The sequence below is a fragment of the Xiphophorus couchianus genome, chromosome 10, assembly GCF_001444195.1.
Source record: "Xiphophorus couchianus chromosome 10, X_couchianus-1.0, whole genome shotgun sequence".
In the NCBI taxonomy this organism is placed as follows: domain Eukaryota; kingdom Metazoa; phylum Chordata; class Actinopteri; order Cyprinodontiformes; family Poeciliidae; genus Xiphophorus; species Xiphophorus couchianus.
In genome coordinates, this window is record NC_040237.1 from 17,594,111 (window position 1) to 17,617,916 (window position 23,806).

Genomic DNA, 23,806 nt, shown 5'->3' on the forward strand with positions numbered 1-23,806 from the left:
TATTCCTCATCTAAAAATCTACATAACTATCTGAGTTTTATTTGGAACTGTTTATGTTCTTTCTATAGAGTAAAAAATTCATCAATATTTTTAATTACTAGTAATTTATCTGAACAATTTCAGAATGATCTACTGGCATGATTACCCTTATTTCTAATATTAAATTTGGTTCTGCTTTGCATCATTTCCTATTTCTCAGTCTTTATAGCATATGTTGTTTTTGGCAAATAAATGGCAGAATACTCGCAGACTTGTTTTGCTGGTTTTAGTAATCACAGATAGTCTTTTTCCTTATTTCAGCTGCCATTCCAGAAGCTCTCATCAGGTTTAGCTGATTCCTAATGGTGCTTTTATTTTTATTATTATTTATTTAATTTTCTAAAAATGTTTTTAGCATGTACAGTGTATAACACAAGCAACAGTTTTTTGAAATGCCATTTTAATTCAGTAATTTAAGCTGCAATATGTAAAGTCTATTAAAAAAAATTCTTACATATTTGTTGAAACTGTCACTGTCATAACAGACGGACAAAAAAATGAGTTTGTCTGCCTTTTCCAAGTGCTAACTAGCAACAACCAGTTAGAGTCAGGAGGCGGGACTTGGAGCTGTCAGTCAAGCCTGTGTGCGTAGAGTCTTTGTGAATGCTAAGGCTAGTTAGCATGGCCACCTTTCTCTGTAAGGCTAAGATGACTCTCGTCAACACATTTAGCTGTTGAGAGGTTGATTGACAGCGCTAAGCCCCTCCTCCTGGCTGTGATTGGTTGTCTTTGGTCTGGAGCGGTACATTTCTACCAACAGTTATACAGCAATAGTAGCTCATGGAGGAAGTGGAAGACATCAATCCTTTCACAAATTATTTGTCTCATATTATACTGTCACATCATGGTGATTGTTTTAACAATTACATAAAAGCACACACCCACACACGCCCCCACACACACACATATATATATAATTTATTTTACAAAAGTTACAGAAGCTTTGAATGCTATATCATTTTTATTTCAGCAGAAAATGGATGTATGGATCAAAGGCAATTTGGATTACATAAGTGATCACCAAAACAGCTGAAAATTAAATTAGAAGTACATTTCTTATTGTTTCCTTCTTATGTTGTTTCAAAAGGATCACCTGTGTGAAGCAAACTCTAGACACAAAGTCTTGGACTTCTTTGTTTTTCTTCCTTTGCCTTAATCCCACAGTCTGCAGTCATCTCTGCTTCCCGCCCAGACTGTGAATCATAACAGCAGGTGGACTTTATTCTCATGCTCATATCTGATAGTAATTGTAGCCTCAGACGACATTTGTTTAAGGTGTTGGTCCCATGTGTCACCTGCTAGAAGTTTACTAGTCAGCTATTAAGCCCCAACTTGTGCTCACTTCTTTTTTTCCTTGCGAGGCTCCTGCACCATTCTATGAATAAACTGTGCCCTCTTGTCCTCTAATAAAATTGATTTAGCCTAAGAAAGTCAGGCTTAACCTTCTCTTGTGTGTCTGCAGGGCTGTGATGTGGGTGCCTCAGGGTAACATAACCCCTCGGGTGCACAGGTGATACCAAGCTGAATATAGCCCACTTATGACCAGCTGGCCTTGCTATTTAAAACATGTGGGAGGCAGGAGGTACGGGGGCGTTTTACAGCCAGCAAGAGGGTTCACACACTGTTCCATAAGCTAAACTGTACCGGAAAACCCCCCCAAAAAGTTGGAAAATAAGTCTATTTTTCTTCATTTCCATTTGCCGATTGTTGTTTTGTTCCTTAATTTCACCCTGTCTATAAAAGAGGTGTCCCGATACAACTTTCTCGCTTAGGGTACGATACCGATATTGCAGCTGTGAGTATTGGCCGATACCGATATTGGCCCAATATCTCAGCACAAATCATACATACTTTTATTACTTATTTATAGTGTGGAATGTCAGAAAAGGCTTGGTCAGAAAACAATAGTCAACAACAAAAGGCGTGAGAACAGCTGACCCATTTATCATTATCCAATGGGACTGCAGGAGGTATACAAGCGCTGCTGGACTTAAGTACATTTATGTCTGTCTTTTTTTTTTTTTTTTTAGAAAGAAACGCTTTAAATCAATTTAGCTCTGTTTTTCTGTATCGGCTTGGTATTCACCGATATTAAACCTCGGATGTCGGAAGTGAAAATACTGGATCGATGCATTCCTAGTTTTAATAATGCTCATATGAATCTGCTACTTCAGGCTTGGATGAGATCATCCCTGAAGCTGTTAAATAATGTTTCTGCCCAACAGTAAAAGCTGCTCCTAGGTTGGCTGAGCGGCTGCTTTTCAAAGGAAGCCTGTGTTTAAGAGCACATTACATCAGTCTGTGATTTTTTACATTTTTTTTTTAGTCTGTATGTGGTGTTTGTGTTGAATCTGAACGTGGTCTGTATGTTTCAGGACCCTGAGCTTGTAACTGTGTATGAATGGCAACAGCTGAGCCGGAGAACTTTATCAGCAAACACTCGCCGCTCCTGTGTGTGTGTTTATGCGTGTTGGCGTGTGCGCGCGCGCATGTGCTGAATTCAGGAGGAGCTGCAACCAAAGTTGCCTCACTGGGAGGCTCGCAGAGCCGAGTTCACTGCCGTCCGCCTTCCTCAGCCGCTGGCCTCTTTTTTTTTTTTTCCTCCACTTTTCTCTCCGTGACTCGCCCATGCTGAGTCCTTCAACCCGGCTCTGGGGGAAAACCGCAGGAGCGGCGCTGTCGTGACTCGCCGGCAAGCGATCAGCAGGAAGAAGGGAAAGCAGAGAGAGAGGAGAGGAGAGGCTGACCAATCAATCACTCTGATACGGGGGACAGCCCAAGCTGTGGCGCTGTCCTTCCCTTTGCTGCTGCTGTTTAGCAGCAAACCTCCTTTAACTCCGACTGGAGTCTTTTGAATTCATCCAGGACTCTCTGCAAGCGATGATCACTGCTTACCAAAGAATCGATCTCTGTTGTGAGTGATGATGTTGGACACCAACCATTGCCTGTCTTTTAAACCCTCCCCTCTGGATTCTCCCCCAATGGCAGATGACATGGAGAACGCATGCTTGAAGATGGATCAGGAGAGACTGGTCTACCACAGCCTGAAAGAAGGTGGGCGACCCGCGGATTCAAACATGAACACTTATCCGAGACTGTTTGTGTTTATGTGCCTCGTTTGTGATTTGAGTTATCGGAGCTTTATGGCTTCATATGAGTAGTTTATGAGGTTTAGTTATAGATAAGGCGTTTGGTTTACTGGTCAAGATAAAACAGAAACTCTTTTGGACTCGGATGTTAACAGATGTGTGTTCAGGAGAACAGAGTTATATACACTTTGACACATCATGACGGAGTTTCATGTATTTTATTGGAGTTTTACATGATTGGTCAAACCATTGCGGCCTGTTTTGGGAATTGAGTCAATGATACGTAGACCACCACAGCTTGTCCGCTTAAATCGAACTCCATTCTGTTTGCCTAGAAATTCCGGTTTGTTTTTGGACATGGGAATGGATGCAGACCAAAAAGGCGAACTCTGGTCCACTTAAAACCTATGTCTCTGTTCGTTTGAAGTGAACTCTGGCTCAGTTTGTATACATATGTGTATTCAAACACGTTTGGAGCGGGCCATTGACCGCTCCAAAAGCAGGAAGTGGACAAAAGCACAGAGCATTCTGGGTAAATACAACCAAAACAAACGCTCGGGTTGGGCTAGTGGGAAAAATTACTTGTAGTCTTTTGCAAAAGAGAAATCCTACACTAACATCTGACGTCACTCCATTTTTTGTTTCCATTTTGTGAAGAGGAAGGTTGCGCTCAGTGTCCACGTGGCGGCGGCAGCATCATGCCGTGGGAAAGTTTTCAAGAAGGACGACAACACCCGGAGCTCATATTTTAAAATGAGCTATTTTACTACCACTTCATTAAGAAATGTCACATGAAATCAAAATAAGATCCATAGAAGTCTGTAGTTTTAATATGGCAAAATAAAATGAAATTTAATGGTTGCGAATACTTTTGTGTAGGAGTTCTGAGTGTGTTTTGGATCTAGATAAAGATGAGTAAAATTGTGAGTCATCTCCAGTCCATCAGGGAAGTTTGGAAGTCACGTTGGTGGATGCATGACAGAAGAGGAACTTTATCATAAAAACATGATAACTTCTGCAAATAAATGTTCTAAAAAAACTACAAGTGGGTGCATACATACTACTAAAAAGAAACTGTTAGATTGACTGTTTTTCCCCCCAGCTGCTTTAAGCACATAAGAAAGTATCGAAAATGACAGTAAAACTGATACTTCCTCTTTATTTTAGTTTAGGTACCACTGATGTCACAAAAAAACAATGCTTTCTGGCAGTGAGCCGGTCAACACGCCTTTTTAAAAATTTTTTTTCAAAAACATAAAAAGAAAAACCGTTCCTCTAACACCCCCTAATTTGGTCCGACCAGCGTAAATGCTGCAGAAAGAACTGTTTATAACCAGCATTCATTACGAGCACGAGCCAGAGGCATAGATGACACAAAGCATTCCTGTGAGGTTAGAACCACTGAAGACGGAGGAGAAGCAGAGAGGAGTCGTGTTTTGCTTTATCATCTGACATGATGCATTCACAGAAAGCTGAACCCAAACGCAGTCTGGCAGAGCTGGGACTTGAACTTTTAAGATGATCGGTATTCAGCTCGCCTCCCTTTATTGTCGCCACGGTGCGGCAGCGTGACGCAGTAAGAGCCACTGACAGGTGTGTGTGTGTATGGCCTCGACCTGGCCTTGCTCCTGCCCTCTAGCTGCCCTGCTGTGTTGTGTGTGAAACGTTAGCCGTGCGGTAGACGCCGACAGAACGTACAGCAGTTGAGCTCATGCACGAGCTCATCTTTTTTAGCTGAGTATTTCCAGTGCAGGTGCCAAAACGTCACCCAGCCAATCGTGTCTCTGAAATTGTGACGCTTGCCCACTTCCTCGCTCCTCTTTTTCTGTCGCCGGTGACAAACTCAGGCATCTTTAATCAGATCTACTGAGACGTCGGCGCCGCAGGATTAACCCAGTTGGCTCTTCACTGCAAAAACACTAAATCTTAATGAGTGGGGTTTTTTTCTTCTTTTGATTGAGTATCTAGTAGAAATATCTTAGTACACTTGAAATATGACAAATTTAACGTACAAGTAACTTTCAGCAAGATATCAAAGCTGGTTTTAAGTCAGCAATTCCTTAATATTGATGAAAAAAATAGATTATTCCACTTATATCAAGACATTTTTCCCATGTTCTAAGTGAAATAATCTGCAAGCGGAACTGGTAGATTTCTGCAATATTGAGGAGTTATTGACTTAAATCTAGATGTATTTTTCTTGTTAGGGTAGAAACTGTGCTTTAAAAAAAGAACACTGCAAAACAAAATCCTACAAAGCGTTATCGGTCTAGCTTCTAGTCATATATCTTTGTACAGTGAGCCCTCGCTATTTCGCGGTTCACCTTTCACGGTCTCGCTGCTTCACGGAGTTGCATCGTGCATTGTGTTCTGCATTCTGATTGGCTAAACAGTCTCTCAGCTTCTTCTCTACCTGTGTGTCAATAACGTTGCGGTTTAATATGTACACGTACGTAAAACAGCTTGAAAATTTAAGTTTGCAAATTCTCTTGCAATTTCAAGAATCTTTTTGCCCAGAAGAAAAAAGAGCGACAACAACTACCGATAACCCTTCTCTCTACGGGCTTTAGAAGAAAAAATCGCTACAGAGCGAAGTCAGGATGCAGCGGCTCAGTCAGAAGAGCAGTGAAATACATGTGAGTCACTATTTGTCCTACTGTTCTTTGCATTTTTTTTTTCATAATCATTTTTCATTTTCTCCCGTTCTAATCCAATGACTCGGGTTGCAGTGGGGCGGCGCTGATCTCCGCAATTTGAAGCCTTCAGTTCGTATTGATGATTAAAATGATTATTTTACAGTACAGTAGTTATTTGTAAAAAAAAAATAAAAACGTTTATACAGTACTTTTATTTGTTAAACAAATGCTTGGGCCTGTAAAAAGGTTTTATTCTTTGGCTTCAAAGTATTATGGAGTATTTCATTGTATAATAATTGTAAAAAAAATAAAGGTTACTACTTCACGGAATTTGCCTATCGCGGGTTATTTTTGGAATGTAACCCCCGCGAAAAACGAGGGTTCACTGTACAATAGAATTAAGAAAAACGGACTTACAAGAAACTTTTCAGCAATATATAGGAGCTTGTTTTAAGTCAATAATTGTTCAGTATTGATGATAAAATATTTGTTCCATTGGGAGAGAATGCCCCATGTTTCACTTATAACATGGGGAAAATGTCTAAGTGAAATAATCTGCCAGTTGAACTAGTGCTTTTTCATCAATATTAAGGAATTATTTACTTAAAGAAAGCACCTATATCTTGCCACAAAGTGCTGTGTAATTTAGTTTTGTCTTATTTTACATACAGTACAGACCAAAAATTTGGACACACCTTCTCATTGAATTCAATGAGAAGGTGTGTCCAAACTTTTGGACTCATTGAATTCAATGAGAAGGTGTGTCCAAACTTTTGGCCTGTACTGAATATTAAGATATTTAAGAAACTAGAGCAAAAATATTTGGTAAGATTTTGTGTTTTTGCGGTGTTCCTTTCTGGGCGCTTCCTGCTGCTCCTTTAATCATCTCTCAGACATTTCTGGAATGACTGCAACACAATCACTCTCCCAACTTATTTTCATCAAAAGGATATTTCTTGCTTTATTTGTGCAGTTATATCAGCAAGCTTAATAAGCTCCTTTTAGTGTGAAGAATTAGAATTTTGAGACTGACATAGTAGTGAAAATGTGACATCCTGTTGCTCTTTTTGAGAAAACCCTCATATTGTGGTCTACTGTCGTTTCCTCTGCAGCTCCTTGAGGCTGTGAATCGTGCCCTCTGAGCTCCTTCGCTGCAGCTTGTTGTGACTACAGCAGCGAAGGAGCGTTGCCGGTGTCCCAGAATCCCAATAAAAATCCCCACTGCCCTTTTTGTCCTTTTCCCAATTTAACCAAAATGGCCTTCAAACCTGGTTAAGTCTAAGAGAGTATACTGGGTCTCTTTCTGCATGTCTGCAAAGCATAAAGAACACGTCTTCTAATTGAAAGTATTCATACCTTTCGAGTGTGTAACTTTATTGGGAGGTTATCAATCAACCAATCAAGTTTATTTGTATGGCACGTTTTAGCAACAAGGCAGTTCAAAGCGCTGTACATCATAAAATCACACAACTACAAAGTCAACAATTGAGAAAACCAGAAGCAAGAATTACATTTTGATGAGTGTCATCCCCACAAACATAAATACGCGTCAAATATGTTGGTCAGTGTTTCATTTATGTGTTAGACCAACTCAACGTAGTGCATAATTGCAAAGGGGAAGCAAAATAATAAATGTTTTTCTGCTTCTTTTCCAAATCTGTAAAAAGTGGCATACATTTGAATTCAGGTCTCTTTACTCTTACAGTTCTAATTAAAATCCAGTGCTTTGCTTTTTTAAAGAATATACCCAATTAGTAAATTTTAGGGGTACTCCGTCGATCGGCCGATACTTTCACGTAAAACCGATCTTATCCATCAATCTTTTCTACCTCCACAAGCGTCTGAAAATCAGCCACTGTCGCCTTCTGTTCTTCTGTGAGAGAGGACTGACAGACAAATCAACCCACCAGGTCAACCCAGGTAATGATAGTCAACTCAGTGTTGCCAACTCAGCAACTTTGTTGCTAAATTTAACAGCTTTTCAGACAAAAATCTTAATCGGCCAGAAAACTGCAATAAGGACACCCCTTAGACATAGAGGTCATCTGTGTGTAATTTAATTTACAAGACTGAATTATCTGTCATCCAAAATTCAAAGGGAAATGACGCAACTATTATGGGTGATCCAATTCAATATACCGTAGATATTGGTCTGATATCAGCCAAAAAAAAAATACTATCTGATTATATCAGCCTGCATCTAAAATCTCCGATATAAGCATCTAATACCAGCATTTAGTCCGGCCCAGCGTTTCTATCCAGCAGCGCTTGTATCCTGCGCTTGTTGTTGACTATTTCTCTCTGTTCGAGTAGAATCACATTTTCTAACATTCCAAACTACAAAGTAAGTTACAAACGTATGAGTTGTGCTGTTATTGTATCAGTTCAATATCAGCGCCAGGACATGGGAGTTCACCTAAACTTGTAGTTGAGTCAAGGAGAACATTGATCAGAGAGGCAGCTGAAAGATTTGTGGTCACTCTGTAGAGATCCACTGCTGAGGTCGAGAACACATCAACCACATGGAAGGTGATCCACAATTTGCCTACATGCAAAATGTTATATGTAGGAGAAAAATTACACTACACATGACTGTGACACATGGTGAGGATGGTGATGTAGTGGGGGTGATATAATACTGTTTGAATGTTTTCTTTAGTAAGGAGTTTATAGGACATGGTTAGAGCTGAATACTGGGCAGTCCTTGGAGAAACATGTTAAACATCCTGAACGTGTTGCCAGTTCTTCAATGGAATAGTTTAGATCACAGTATACTCATGTGGTTGAATGGCCTAGTCAATGTTCAGACTTGAATCCAACTGAGAATCTGTGGCAAGACTTGAAATTTGACATTCACAGTCGCTCTCCATCCAATCTGACAGAGCTTGAGCTGTTTTGTGAGGAAGAACGGGCAAAACCTTCCGTCTGTAGCAAAGCCGGTAGAGACGTACACAAGAAAAGACTTTTGGTCTATCACCTGAAAAAGCTGAAAACGAGATGTTCACACTGGATCTGTTTGAACTTAGACATGTTTGGCTCTGTTGGTACCTGAAGAGTTACGGTCACTTGTGGGTTGTTTTTTTATTGCTTCATGTCATCATTAGCCTCTTCAAGCTAGTATCTCTGGAATAAACAGACTTCGCCTTGAAATACTCCCTCCTGCCCCCCTTGATTAAACTTTAGGAACAAAGATAGGAAGATGAAAGAGAGCTGGAGAGGATAAATAAGTTATTGACTGTAAGGAGTGATGTATGGTGAGATAAGAATAGAGGGGAAGTGTAGGATTCTCTTTCCCAGAATAAACCTCCACCATGCCATCATCGGTTTGCAACGACGTGCCAGAGCTCCCTTATGTTTTTATTCGCCTGAGAAGGAGGTTTACACAACCTATGAGTCACAATCTTCTAGTTCAGATCTGGTTTTACGTCACCGGCATGTTTCTGCTTCCAGGGAAGAGTCTTTGGTGATCGACTAATGGCCCAGGTGTAAAGCATGCACACTTGTTAAAATAAAAGGGACGCCGGGATAGCCAGTGATGACTGTAAGAATGACATCAAGAGGCCTAAGAGCTCACAGTAATTCATAGGGCTTTCGGTGTTGCACGCCAGCCCTGAATTGCTGTGATAGCAGCAGCTAACTGATTAGCTAGCCAATGACGTTGCTTTATAAGTGGGAAAGGACAGGTGCAGGGTGTCCTTAAAGTAGCAGACATAACGGCTGACCACAAATTCTTGGGAGTCTTCAGCAGTGTGTCCTACTGCATAGATACACACACACACCCACACGCACCCACTCACACACACACACCCACACGCGTTACACTAGCGGGGAAAGATGATGCATACAAAACAAGGCCTGTTTATTTTGATCAGAGTGTAACTGTACCAGCATTGCTCCTTTAATTTTGGCTGTGGGATACATCCACGATGATGCGTTCAAGAACAAGATGAAGTCACATTTTTCAAAATATTTTTTATTTGTTAAAACTAATAATTTTATCTTAATTTTTTTTATGAATTACTCTATTTAAATAAAAGAAATAAATAAATAAATACGTAGCCTGGTGGGGAGGAAAGTAAAGCCTGGTGGCCTACCAGGATAATAATACACTGGGGAAAACAATGGTACCTCTCAACAAAACAGGGTAGTTAAAGAACAACTTCCTTTCCTACTTCAAAATAAGAGTCACCAATATAGACCCAACAGTGTGCCAAGATTAACACACTCACCATCACAGCACAGTTAATAAACAAGTATGTTTGCTGCTTCATGCAAATTTCTGTCAAAATCACTAGATTATAATCAAAGTCGTCATCACTTTTTCTTTTTTGTTGTCTGTATCGCGGTGAAGGATGAAATTCAGTTCATATACACAATCAGATGTTGGTCATAATCAAGTTTCATGTTGCTGACCTACACAAAAATGTATCTATTTTCATCGCCAGTTTGAAGAGCTATCAGTGATCTTGACGCTGCGTACAAAAAGGTTAAACAAGGTCCTGCTCCTTTTGAAAAAGCATTGCTTTCTCCAGACCTCCCTCTGTTTGCTGCTCGGTTATGTAACGAGTACTTCCTGTTTTGAAATGACGCTGCAGTCGGCCCACATGCTACATCAACCTGTTAATCAGAACTGGTCTGCTTACAATCCATCATGTCAGGGTTTTTTTTTTTTGGCCCTACTTTGTTTGATCTTTTAGGTTGTAGTTGCTTTTCATTTCTATGATGCACGATGAGTTTTTTTTTTTTTTTCACACATCTGAAAACTCCTGATGCAGGAAAAAAAAAGAAGAAAACCCCTAGAAACAGGAAGTGCATAGTAGTCTGTCTACACCCACTTTGTACCCGCCTTCCGTTTGACTTCAAAAAAAAAAGAGAGAAAATGAAGAAGGGGGAACTGGGAGGATGAACTGGCTAGCGGAGAGTGCAGGTCCTCCTCAACTCTGTTCGACCACATTTATTCGTGTGAATTTGACGAATGGATTGCTGACCTCGCTCAGAGCTCCATCTCTGCGGTTTCCTCCGTTCGCCGGCTGTGACTGATTCTCTTCTTCTCCTCTCTTCTCTCTTCTCGTCATCTCTGGGTCCATGCAGTCCTCCAGCTCAAACTTCAGCAGAGACGCACTCGAGAGGAGCTGGTCAGCCAAGGGATCATGCCACGTAAGTTCACATTTTGAATCTCGTTTTCTGTTTCACCAAACTTGCATTGTGTTCCTTCACATCTGTCTGTATGCAGATGATGCAGTTTAATTCCTTAGAAAACCTCATCCTTACTCAGTGTTACCTGAAGAGAAATGTTGGTGAATTTCTGCTTTTTTGAGGCACATCAGGAGGGTTATTGCCTCCTGATGTGCCTCAGGTAGTGTTTCCATGTCCCTAAACTGAGGTCACAGGGTTAGCCTTTTCTATTTCCTGCATCAGCATGCGCTGCACACTGACACTGTTGAGTATTTTTGTTGCATTACAGTTTAATTCCCTCTTTAATCAATTATTTCCTGTTGCTAACTCAATACTCCAGCCTTCAATGACATTTTGCGAACATTTTCGCAGTTTCCTCTCCTCACTTCTCTTCTGAAGATGTTGACCCGTATCTGTGTTATCGGTATGAATAAGTACATTCCGCGTACATCGCACACATTGCGTCTTTTTGCACCAGTTTGTGTTATCAAATAGGGCAGCTTCCTCTTCTTCTCCAAGCACTTCCTGTTTCATGAGTTACACACATCACAAGAGACAGTTGGTTCGTGTTTTTAAAAAAATATTTTTTCTTTTAGTTTCGACATAAGGAGTACCTTTTTATTTTTTTTTTAATCAAGTGTTTTAGTTTGGGTCTGAAGTCGAAGGCAGCGGTCAGTGTTGCACATCAAGAATGTGTTAACTGCATCTTCTGTGTGTGATCTCAGTATGGAGAGATGTACAGAGAAGTTAATATTTACTGTCTACCATGGCTTTATTTAGCGTGACCAGACAGTTAAAAGCAGCTATTAAAAGAAGGGGTAAACTAGAAATAAACCCTTTTTTATTTTTATGTCTGCATGAAGTGCTTGCGTCCTCACATTTTAGAGCAAAGCCCTTCTTAGCCCTGATGCAGTCAGAATGCTCTTTTAATTCAGTTGTTTCTTCTCTTTGGTCTTGATCTTTACTCTAAGCAGAGCTTCTTTTTGATTTCTTTGGGTTGGGGGTTGAAAAACATTTGTGTCTGAAGCAGTCACCCTACTGATCTTCTGATAACTTCTCCTCATTCTGAGCCACAGCCGCCCAGCAAAGGCCATCAGTTTGGCACAGATCATCACCCTGCATAAAAACTGTAAATCTTTTTGTGCTAAGTCTGCACGCTAACCCTGATATGTTGACTTTTCTTCTTTTTTTTTTTCTTTTGTCGTTTCAAGCGAATACCCCCTTAAAATCCAACAGTGTCACTGTAAGTGGTAATTCTGTAAACTTTTTAGCTCAAGATATGAACCTACGGATTTATTTCCAAAAGTAAAGTAAAATTTCAGTTGCCAATGTTGGCAAGTAGCAAGTTTTTGTTTGGTTGCAGTAAGGGACGCACCGATCCACTTTTTTCCTGATGCAGATATGTGAGGTTTCGTATCAGCTGATATTGATCCGATACAGAAAAATGATGATGAAATGGCTTAAAACGTTTATGGTTTTTCTTTTTAACACAGGCATCATTTCAGCCAGTCTCTGCCTTCAATCTGATCTCCAGAATGACTGTATTAGAAACTCCTGACTATGGGTTGAATATACTGTATATGTGTGTTTATTAGTAGCTCAGTTACACAGGTTTAGTAAAACAGCATTGTTCTTCTGAATTTGTAAGTAATGTTTTTTGTTGTTGTTGTTGAATTTCTCTCATAAATACAGTAAACGATTACCATTTTATTTGCTTAGCTTGACCCCAAATTTGTTTGTTTGTGACCTCCATCTGGATCCCGACCCCTACTTTAAACACCGCTGTGACATTTTTAAGGCAAACCTTCATTTGTTTGACAACTTTTTTCATCTAAACCAGATGATGTTTATCCACATTAACACAGGAAAAGGAAACCATAGGCATAACATTGTGACCAGGGTGGCTGCATAGATAAAAATTTAAAGAAGAGCATAGATTTAACAGAGATCGCTGAGACGTTGTTCTGCCTATAGGTGCAAAGCTGAGCAGGAATCTTCATATAATTCAGTTTTCTTCAACTTTTGTAGAAGTGGCTACTGTATCTGTTGGGCTTCTGTTGTCATTTTCGCCTTAAGCGAATCTTCGGATCAAATGAGCCTTTTAGTTATTAAGTAAAAATCCGACCACATTTCAAATGAGTCGCCATATCTACGTATGGATACTGTTGAAAAAAATCACAAACAGACTTTTAGATTGTGTTGCTGGCTGTTGATGTTTTCAGCTGAAAAAAGCATGATTATGCCTTCGCAGTGGTGGAAACAGTTCAAGGTGAGAACTAGCATCAAGTTTTCACCTTGGTTTTAGCAGCCGGGGGCAGTGTGGATGAGTAACTTTCCACAGTCTGTCGAAGTATTCTTAACTCGGCTAGCTGACCCACGACAGCTACCCAGTTGCTGTCATTGTGAAGCTTAAGAGTTTATTAGAAAATGAACAGAAATTAAACAATACAAACAGCGTCAGCTGGCCTTGGATGCATTATGTCTTTCTAGGATTTGAAGATCCAGAAGGTGTTCTGTCTGTGGAGCTCTGTGTGTGTCCGTGGGAACATGGAGGGCTTTGAAAGAAAGTGAAATGAAGGAAAAGTAGTGAAGTGAAAGTGAAATGTTTTTTTAACAACGTTTGCGCTTCCTCTTACTTATTATTTTATAATTACAAAAGAACTTTGAGATTGCAATAATTGTGTGCTACATGTAGGTCACATGATCATCTTTATTATCCTGGATCTAACATGTTCCTCTTAGTGATCTAAATGCTATATCACAGTAATGAATTAATCAGCAAATAAAATTATGAATTTATATTCCTAAGTCAATGAACATTATTCTAAATAGGGTTTTGTTCAACAGATACTTAAATTTTTGTCTGTTTACAATAATATAACAATGCTTTGTATTATTGGCTCAAAAACCTTAGCATTTTAGAAGGTTATGATTATTAATTATTAATTTAAAAAAAAAAGTTTGGTCATTGGCGAGTATTGTATTATTTCTCACTCAATGAAGTCTTCTTCTATCACTCACGACTTCCACACTGAAGTACAGTGCCGTTAGTGTTGCCTAGTAACCGATATGTATGGCGAACTTACTGATTATTACAGAACCATTAATTCTCCTGTGAATAAAATGCCATTTGTTATCAAATTATGAGATTAACTCTCATTTTTATCCTTTATACTGAGGAAGCATTTAGTTTAATTACAACTCTATGCTTTATAAACAGATGCCACCGTGAACAAGATTACCACCTATACTCACAATAAAAAGCAACTCTGTGTCCAGTCGGTGTGAGAACAAATTTATTTGCTTGGCAAACTAAGTTTCAATAAAGATTACTTTATCTTTGTGTCGTTTTGACCTCCCGACCTTTTGTTATATGAATACCTGTAAATAAGTTTGTTTAATCTCCAGCTGTTGTGTCATCAGGATTGCCTCGGACCCCCCACCCAGTCATCAGTTGCCTCTAGTCACACTGTCCTCATTCATACACACCCTTGGCTGGGATTTCGCCAGCTGTTGACCAATCAGATCTTTGCTACGTTACATCATAACTGTCACTGCCCTCCCAATATCCTTCTGCTAACAAAGTGATTCTTTTTGTTGTTATGCTTCTGTTTCTACTAAACCATGAAGTTAACAAAGTTTTCTGGACGATAAATTGTCCCAGAAATGATTGCGATAAATAATAATATTGTCATTTTGAGAGCATTTTCAACTACTACAGTATATAATAATAATAATGACAATGGCTTATTAATGCAAGTACCCACTCTCACCGACATATAAAAAAAACTTTATTTCTAAAGAACATTCAACATTAATTCGGAAAACATTTCAAATATCCAAAATTAACAAATAAAACAACCATAAACAGCAATAAGAACGATGGATTTTGAAGTTTCTGTAGCCAAAATTGCATTTGAAATAACAATTCAGCTCAGACCGGGAAAACAGGCAAAAGTGGCAGGCAGTGCAAGCTAACTACTTCACGCTGGGTGTCAAATGTTTGCTGCATTTCTCAAAATGGCGACTTTTCTGCTACTTTAAAGGGGAGCATCTCTTTAACGACTGCTGTCTGAATTAAAATGATTGCGCTCCTTTTATTTTATCATGCAAATTAATTTATGTATCGCTTATTCTGACAGGCTTAAATGAAGAGAAAATTTGACATGAAAATTCAATGTGAAAACGACGTAAATTCAATACCTGACATTAGCTAGTTGTGTTAGCTCCATATGCTAATTGCTAATCTCGTTTAGCTAAACCAGTTCTTATTTTGGGTATTAATCTATCTATATTCAGGATTTCCCTTAAAGCGCTCCCAGTAATTTACCCACCAACAGTCCAAATCGCTGCTGGTGGCGGCGTCATGTTGTGGGGATCCTGTAGCAGAGACATCTTGAAGGCTTCAGCTGAAATGTCATTATAGTCTGTGGTTTGAATTAGCACTGCTGACCTCCTCTACATGCAGCTACTTCTGCTTTGACTCGCTGTTCAGCCGGAGCGCTGTGCGCTCTCACTCGAAGCGAGAGCTGCCAGTCATCCCAGTCCAAGTGTCTTCTTCTCTGCTGTTTTTTTTTTAAACTGTTTTTTTTTTGTTTTGTCCTGCTTCTCCATGCAGCCCTGAAGAGCCCTGCAGCCTTTCACGAACAGCGGAGGAGTCTGGAGCGAGCGAGGGTGAGCAGTCACAGTGGGTTTCCTCTACCGAGGCAGCAGCTTTATGCAGAAAATGACTTTTTCTTTCCTGCAGAATAAGTGACTGATTACAGTCGCTGTTTGGATTATTAGTGGTAATATGAGCATTTAGCAGGGAGGTTAAAGTAGAGTTGTGACAAACAATTTCTGGTTTGTAAAGGTTGAAACAAAATGTTTTACGCTTTCTACTCTGCAAGAAAATGCTCTGCGCTGTACGTTTCATTTCTGTTATTTCTCCTCTTCAGACCGAGGACTACCTAAAGAGGAAGATCCGGAGTCGCCCGGAGCGCTCTGAGCTGGTCAGGATGCACATTCTGGAGGGTGAGCAAAAGAGAAAAATTAGAAAATGTGTAAAACGTAACTTAAGCTTTTTGTAATTCTTCTTATTTCTCTGCAAGATTCATGTCTCAATTCTTAAAAGGATTTCATAGATGCAGTCTTAATTGGGTTAATAATGTTGATTGCTTTTGCTGTTATCGGCACCAACCATCTGTATGTTTTATTTTGGTTTTAAGCTCTGTTTGAATTCAAATACAGGAAGTGGCTCAGACCCCTAGCTTAATATCTGCAATCTTCAGAAACCCAACTTCCTTTTAGCAGTGTTTCTTTAACAATTATTCTGCAAGACTTTTAAAAGAAACTCCTTGTCATTTCCCTTTCTGAAAGAAGCACAAGCTCACTCACCTGGGTGGATCTCACACGTTCTGTAGAACAAAACCAATCAGCTGGTGATTTTTCTTTCTTTTCTGCGTCCTCCACAGAGACGTCAGCAGAGCCGTCCCTGCAGGCCAAGCAGCTGAAGCTGAAGCGGGCGCGGCTGGCCGACGACCTCAATGACAAGATCTCTCACCGGCCCGGTCCCATCGAGCTGGTCCACAAGAACATCCTGTCTGTCAGCTGCCCTCTGCAGTCCTCGCTGCTGGGTAACCGCCGACGCGCACTGAAAACACTCGGCTGCTGTTAGGCATTAATAGGAATTAAATGCCGTAAAATGAACGTTTTTGTTGCTGCATACCTCGGATGTACACAAATTAATCATTTCCTGTTCGTAGACCTTTTTTCACACTTGCTGACTTTATGATCAGGGTTAAACTTTTTATCAACAGTCATCCCTCTGTTGCCAGCTTGCTGAATTTGTTGCTATATTAAAACAAGAAAAGAAATGAGTATAAGCAAAAAACGGAGTCGGCGAGTCAGGCTTTTTAAAGATTGGTGATCGGCCGGAAAACTGCAATCGGTGCACCAAGACTTACAACTCCAAGCTTTGGTGGATCTCATTAGCGTTGGATGTACAGTAGCTGACCAGAGGTCTGCAGCCGTAACAATCCAAAGAACCATTTCGAGCCTCGGACCAGATAAACAAAACTTGTTCAGTACCGTAAAAGTTGTGTGAAGTTTTGGGGAAAAAAAGACAGACAGCTTTCATTTAGAATATTTACCATAGCAAATTTGTCATAAAAAAAAAACCACACAATTTTTTAAATATATTTTTAGATCTTAAATGTTAAAACCTAGTCAAACCCAGAAACGTTTGCAAAAAGAGGATGGATATATTTTCTTCTGTGGAATGTTGATGTAAGTATCAAAATCACATCTTACAGAATATTTTTGGTCTAGTTTCTATTGCAAATATTTTAGTTTTGTAAGTTAGACAAAACTAACTTACAAGTAACTTTTCAACAAATATGGGAGCTTTTTCCCATGTGAAATAATCTGCCAGTGGAAATACCACTTCTTCATCAATATTAATAAATTATTATCCTTGAACAAGCTCCTATATCTTGCTGAAAAGTTACTTGTATGTTAGTTTTGTCTTACTAGAAACTACACCAGAAATTTTTGGTAGAATTTTGTGGTTTTGAAGTGCAAAAAAAAAACCTGAAAAAAGAATATAATTTCCACCTTAATGACAAGAAAACAAAGTTATATTCCTAAGACTGTAACAGCTACTTTTAGAAGTTCAATGCAATTATTCAATGAGAAAACTAGAAAAGTTACTAAAACACCCATTGTTTTAGTAGTTATTTGATACACGGCCTTCCAAAGAACCAGACTACGCAAAATAAATTCAAAACTACTTAGTTACTTTTCTCAAGTTTAGATGTCCACTGATTGGTAAATAAAATAGTCCACACCTAGTTGCAGGGATGCGCCTAAATTCAGTCTTGGTATTGTGGAAGTGTTGTTGAGAGACGCTCTGCATCTAATTGCACTGAGCTTCAGCTTTTTTACAAAGTAGACCATTCAGAAACTCCTAAATATCATTTTCCTTTTGTTGTTCTGGCACATAAAATTAGGGATGCCCCGATACACTTTTTAAAATTTCCAATAGCAATATTTGAGCTTGGTCAAACATGTGAAAACAACAACTCAGGAATTGCTTCTCTTCACGTCAGAAGAGAAGCAATGAGAACATTCAGGGTTTTCCTCCCAGCTGGATGTAGAAACACAGGGGGATTCATCCTCCTGCTGGGAGCTGCAGCGTTAAAACAAAGCGCTCACCTCTGGCTGAGGCATTACCACAGCCACGTTGCGACAGAGGAGCCACAGAACACATGTTGTCCAACTTCCCTAATGTTACTTCATTGCGACATTTGTCAGATTTTGTTTGAGGAAGACGAAGGTCTAGTTGTTGTTACGGCGACCTGAAGAATCCGTCTCTTGTTCTGTTGCAGATTCCCCAAAAGGAGCCGGAGGGGAGAGCTCGTCTCTAGATGAAGACAGCAGCGATGCTCTGTCACCTGACCAGCTAGCCAATCACGACTCTCCGCTGAGCGCCGTCACGCAGCTGTCCCCCTCCCACGTGCTGGCCCAGAACGGGGACATGTCCCCCACGCAGGTATTACAGCTCATCCTCCCAACCGATTGAAGCAAATCACGGGAGAGATTCCGCGCTGTTAACCACAACCACGTCTTCAGTTTCTCACACAGCCCCCTCCTCCACCTCCTCCACCTCTGGTCAGTTTGTCGGACCCCACCCCACTGCCAAAGATAACAAATGGGTTGGCTCTGAGCTCTCGCCTGTCTTCTGGACACCTCAAGGTACGCAACATTTAAAGGGACAGTGTGATGTTGGGTAGACTTTTTTACATCATCATGTTATAATGTTATTCCCTCATCAAAAACATTCCTGGAGTTTTGCCTTGATCTTTTTATTCATGTTTGAGAAATTCTTTCATCTCCATGGCAACTGTGCAAAATGTCTGGGTGGACCTAGCCCCGCCTTCTAGACATAGCTCCTCCCCTCGCAGCTACATTTTCCAAGCTTTTATCTCAGAAAGCTTGCAGTAGTCACTCACCTGCGACTCGCCCACTCTGCTCCTTCAGACTAGCCTGCAGCGATTAGCCAGCTCCTGGTGGAGCTGTTCATCTACTGAGCTCACTATAGGAGCTACTTCTCAGAGCAACACTGCTAAAAATGTAGTTAGAGGGTTAATAGAGGAGATATGTTGTGATGACTTCCTGAAGACGGAGTTTCAGAAAAAGCAATAGTTTTTAAAGAGACAGAGGTCCAATTTCAAGCCAATAAAGTATGAAGTCGAATATATATATGTATAGCATTATTATAATTGATGGTAACAATTACTTGATTGTGCTGTGAAATGGGACTATTCGCCTGGAAAAACCATAATACAACCCCTTTAAGCATTTGGTGTCAAACTTGCCTCAGGTTTGATCATTTCTGAAGTGATCTCTGTTATTAGAGCTGGTGTTACTGGTTCACCTTTCTTCATTTTTTTAATTTGTTGACTTCCCTCCATCCCCAAATCCCATTTTTGCCCGCAGTCCCAGGCTAAGATGAGTTCAGACCGCCCTCCACAGAGATCGAAGAAACCAAAGGACAACAAGCCTAAGGTCAGCAAGGATTTTTTTATTCTTCATTGTAATACGGTGACTCAATGTGTTTGGAAATATCGTCTGATTCAGTTTCTACTTCATTAAAATTATTTCTGAAAACTGTGAGAAATATCGAAATGGGAAGGACTTTTTCGGTGTCTGTTCCTTTAAATGTATAGAAAGGCTTTTCTCGGTAACTTTGACATTTTAGCATGACAGACTTGTTCAGAGAACTCTGCATCAAAAGAGGAACAAATACCGTTTTTTTTTGTTGTTGTTCAACCACAGTGAACTCAACACTGAAACAGTCGGACATGTTTGTTTTCACTGGAGTTACTAGATCTGTGTTTGTGACATCATAGTCATTAACTGCATTCACTTACTTGGGGTTTTATGTGATAAACCAACATAAATAAATGCATGGGTGTATCACAGGAGTAATATAATGCATGGTTGTATTTTCTTGTAGAAATAAAGAGTTTTGCAAATCTTTGACTCCAGTAGAAATGCAGCAATCAGCCGACATCAGCCAATGTTCCCATAACTTCCTGCTCTGATCAGCAAGTTGAATATTGAAAATTTCTTGCACATTAAATACATACAAACTAAGTATATGTTTAGTCTAATTTAATCTTCAGTTTCTAATCAGATCTAAATAACTACAAAAATCCAAGAACCTGGAAAACATTGTTTTTAAGTAGGAACGCACCAATATGAAAATCTGGGCTGATATCTGATATTAATTCGGCTATTCTAGCTGATAACCGCTATTTACCAATATATTTTATATGTATATTATATACATTTTACTACACTTTTGACATCTTGTAAAAGTGAACCTCTTGACACACAAACACAGAAAGATGGAAATAGACATCATTTGTTGATATCAGCACAGACCAATACCGCTCTGTAAAAAAAAAGACTTGCCGATGGATCGTGCTTCCCTACTGTTATGTTTTCTACAGTTTTGTACGAAAATTGAGAATTGATCAAAACATCAGGCCACAAAGAAAACTAGAAATTGATATCTGCCACAAAAAACTTAATCAGTGCATCTCTGTTACGACTGCAACTCGCAATAAGTTTTGCTTTCGATTAGTCTATTAATTTTTCTGACAATTAATCGATTAGATGAATAAAACTTTTGCACATTCTGAAGATTTTTCATTAGTCTTTATACAATCAAAATGCATTAAAAGGTGCAAACAAATTAGTAATTAAATTCCTTTTTTAAATAAGAGAAACAATATAAATATAACCTAAAATAAAATAACAGATTTCCTTTAGTGAACACTTGATGATTTGTAGCGAAGGATGCATGTATAGCGAAAAGATACTTGAATCATCAACATGTGAACCTAACACCCTAACATCCAAAGGTGGCCAAAGGCCAAAGGTGTTTTTGTTTTACAATTTTGGCTTAATTACTACTCCTAATATGTTGTTCTTTCAGTATTTTTGAGTCTGTATACTCCATTTAACAATTAATCGATTACTAAATTAATTGACAATTATTTGAATAATTTGTCCTCACGATTAATCTGATTAATCGGTGCTTCTGACGATTCTGGTGTATTTATTTGTTCTCTTTTTTTGTGTGTGTTAAATAAAAAGGATTGGTAGCCATTCAACTTTTGTGTTGATTGATCAGATAAAATTCCAATAAAACACATTCAAGTTTGTTGGTCTACAAACTTGAATGTGTCACGTTGTGGAGTAGTTTGGTAAGGAAAACCTCCGAGCTTTGACGGAGTCCCTCATGGCGAAAGTTGCTCATGTCCCGACCTCCGCCCCACAGGTGAAGAAGCTGAAGTACCACCAGTACATCCCTCCGGACCAGAAGGCCGACAAGGAGCGCCCGCCTCAGATGGACTCGTCCTACGCCAAGCTGCTCCAGCAGCAGCAGCTCTTCCTGCAGCTGCAGATTCTCAGTCAGCAGCAGCAGCACTACAACTACCACACCATCCTGCCCGCCCCTCCTAAGTGAGCGTCCGGCGTAGCTTTGTGTGTGACTGATGGGTGTCCTCCCCTCTGCTGTAGTTAGCTCATTTTAGAGCGAGTTCACAAAGTGTGTCATTAAAAGCAGAAGTACGAGCTAAAAACTATCCTTCGATGTTGCGTGTCAGTAAACATTTGCCTGTGGTGCGGACGCAGATGGGGAAAGCTGAAGTTTCTGATTGTAGCGTTGGATTGCGCCGTTAGCAGCTGCTTTATCTGGGTTTTATTTGCATTGATGGGCGCCTCTGTGAGGAGAGATGTTTGAAACTCTGTGCCGTTTTCTTTCACCGCACAGGCCACAAGCTGATCAGCCTCCCTCCTCCAGCTCAGGCCCCTCTCCCTCCCGCACGGCTCTCACCACCACGACCACGGCCCCCTCAGCTCAGACCACAGCCGCCCGTCAGAGCCAGGCTGCAGCGGCGGGAGCCAAACCCACCACGCTTCCAGCTAACCTGGATGAATTCAAAGTAATTCAGCACCTTTACTCTGTAGTGAAGCTTATTTATCTCTAAAAGATAAGCTTAATTGAACTATAGAACTGGTTTGGAGAGCAGCTATTGGCAACTAGAGCTAGTGATGCACACCTGAAGGCACCATTACTATTCATTGAGTCATGTCCACAAAAACCAGACTGTTCCAATTGAGCAGGAGTCTGTCACAAAAATGCTTGTTTCTCATCCTTGTTCTCTAAAATATGGCTTCAATTAAAGCTGAGAAAATTGCCAATGTTTTAAAATGTTAAATACATTTTCTCCCTAGATATAAATCCATAAGCAGTTTGGTTTCTGTCGGTTTTGTCAAGACGCAAGAGAGAACTAAACAAATCTCTCATTTATATTTTACATTAATTTTATGTAATTGCTGAAGTAGGAGTCATAATTTGTTAAAATTGAACGATATACTCCTAGACTTTATGAAATATTTAATTTGATGACTGTTGTGAATATCACAACGTTCTATGAACAAATGATGCAGTTTGTGTAGTTTGTCATTTATTGAACTTTTAGAAATTATAGCAGTTCAAAACTACTGTATTCTTATTTTTGTCTCGCTCTGTCGGCTTTACTTCACACACAGACCTGTTGTCGTGGAAACCAACTGACAACAGCTCCCGCTATCCAAAAGTGCATTACAACACCTCAAAGCAGGCAGACATTTCCCACGCAAAAAAAGGACATTAAAACCCAGAACCTTCGGTCTGTTAGTTTTTTGTTTTCAGACTTGATGTTTATTTTGTAGTTAATAATAAGCGGCCATCTGAACGCAGCAGTGGTTGATTAGCTCATTTAAACACCCGCTCTACTGACGAGCTGCCAGAGTTGGAGTGTGGGTTGTCTCATTTTAGTGTTAACTGAAACACACCAAGCTGCTCAGCACATGTACATGTTCATGTTGTCAAAGTCAAGCTTGCATAGCTGACCTACTTCCCACTTTCTCAATTAGTTTTTAATTAAAACTTTGTGAAATGTGATATCCTTGAATTCTTTATCTCATGTCTCATAGTGTAACTAGTAGATTAGTTACACTATGACTAACTAATCTATTAGTTTTTTGTCAAACATGAGACAAATAACTAATGTATTAGTTAGTCATAGTTTAGACAATATCACAACATTGCGTTCCTTTTTCTGACTCTTTGCGTTACTCTACCGTTTTTCTGACCACTGACATTTCTGACAGTGCATAGAATGTATGCGCATGTATGTTGCAGGATAAGTTGTATGATATCCAATCCAGTGATGTTAATCAATGGTGAGCTTGTCAACTTTTAAATGACATTTCTACAAGTTTGATCCCAGATGATTCTCTTACTATGTTCAGTATTCAGCTGACTGCGGTGAGATATTCTTCATTGTTCCTCCTCTTCCAGGTCGCCGAGTTGAAACAAGAACTGAAACTGCGCGGCCTGACCGTCTCTGGAACCAAGAATGATCTCATCGAGAGGCTCCGCAATTACCAAGAGCAAAACGGCAACACCGCGGCGGCTTTGAAGAACGCCGCGCCGCAGTCGGTCCAGCAGGCCTCCGCCTCTGCCGCCACCACCAACACCACCGCATCGGCTTCAAACACAACCCCCACTTTCGACCACCAGCTGGCGGACGGCGCCTGCTTTAAGCTGGCTTTGTCCTCGCTGGCCCAGGCCGTCCCGGGGCGGGTCATGCGATTCGGCAGCACCAGCTCCAGCCCTCCGGTGTCACCCACGCCCTCGGAACGCTCGTTGGCCGGCTTGAGTCCCGATGAGACGAGCTGCAACGGAGACATGTTTGGGGAAATGGTGAGGCTTGGATTGTCTGTCGGCATAAGACTATTAGACTACCGTGATGCTGGCAAATGTGA

The 23,806-nt window shown here is 40.1% G+C and overlaps 1 protein-coding gene across 7 annotated transcripts in view; it reads left to right on the forward strand.

Annotated features, from left to right (window-relative positions):
• The window catches only part of mrtfab (myocardin related transcription factor Ab), a 53,045-nt gene that overhangs the window by 20,474 nt on the left and 8,765 nt on the right, over nt 1–23,806 (forward strand). For 3 of the 7 annotated variants that reach the window (XM_028029348.1, XM_028029351.1, XM_028029349.1), the window contains 11 exons: nt 3,028–3,093; nt 10,856–10,921; nt 15,558–15,613; nt 15,877–15,952; nt 16,393–16,554; nt 18,307–18,470; nt 18,551–18,673; nt 19,418–19,486; nt 21,270–21,454; nt 21,765–21,936; nt 23,340–23,744. In XM_028029348.1, the coding sequence (XP_027885149.1) occupies nt 3,028–3,093; nt 10,856–10,921; nt 15,558–15,613; nt 15,877–15,952; nt 16,393–16,554; nt 18,307–18,470; nt 18,551–18,673; nt 19,418–19,486; nt 21,270–21,454; nt 21,765–21,936; nt 23,340–23,744 (1,544 nt within the window). Of the gene's footprint in view, nt 1–3,027; nt 3,094–10,651; nt 10,707–10,855; nt 10,922–15,557; nt 15,614–15,876; nt 15,953–16,392; nt 16,555–18,306; nt 18,471–18,550; nt 18,674–19,417; nt 19,487–21,269; nt 21,455–21,764; nt 21,937–23,339; nt 23,745–23,806 lie in introns of those variants that run through there. The other 4 variants (XM_028029350.1, XM_028029352.1, XM_028029353.1 and 1 more) reach the window with 3 other exon arrangements.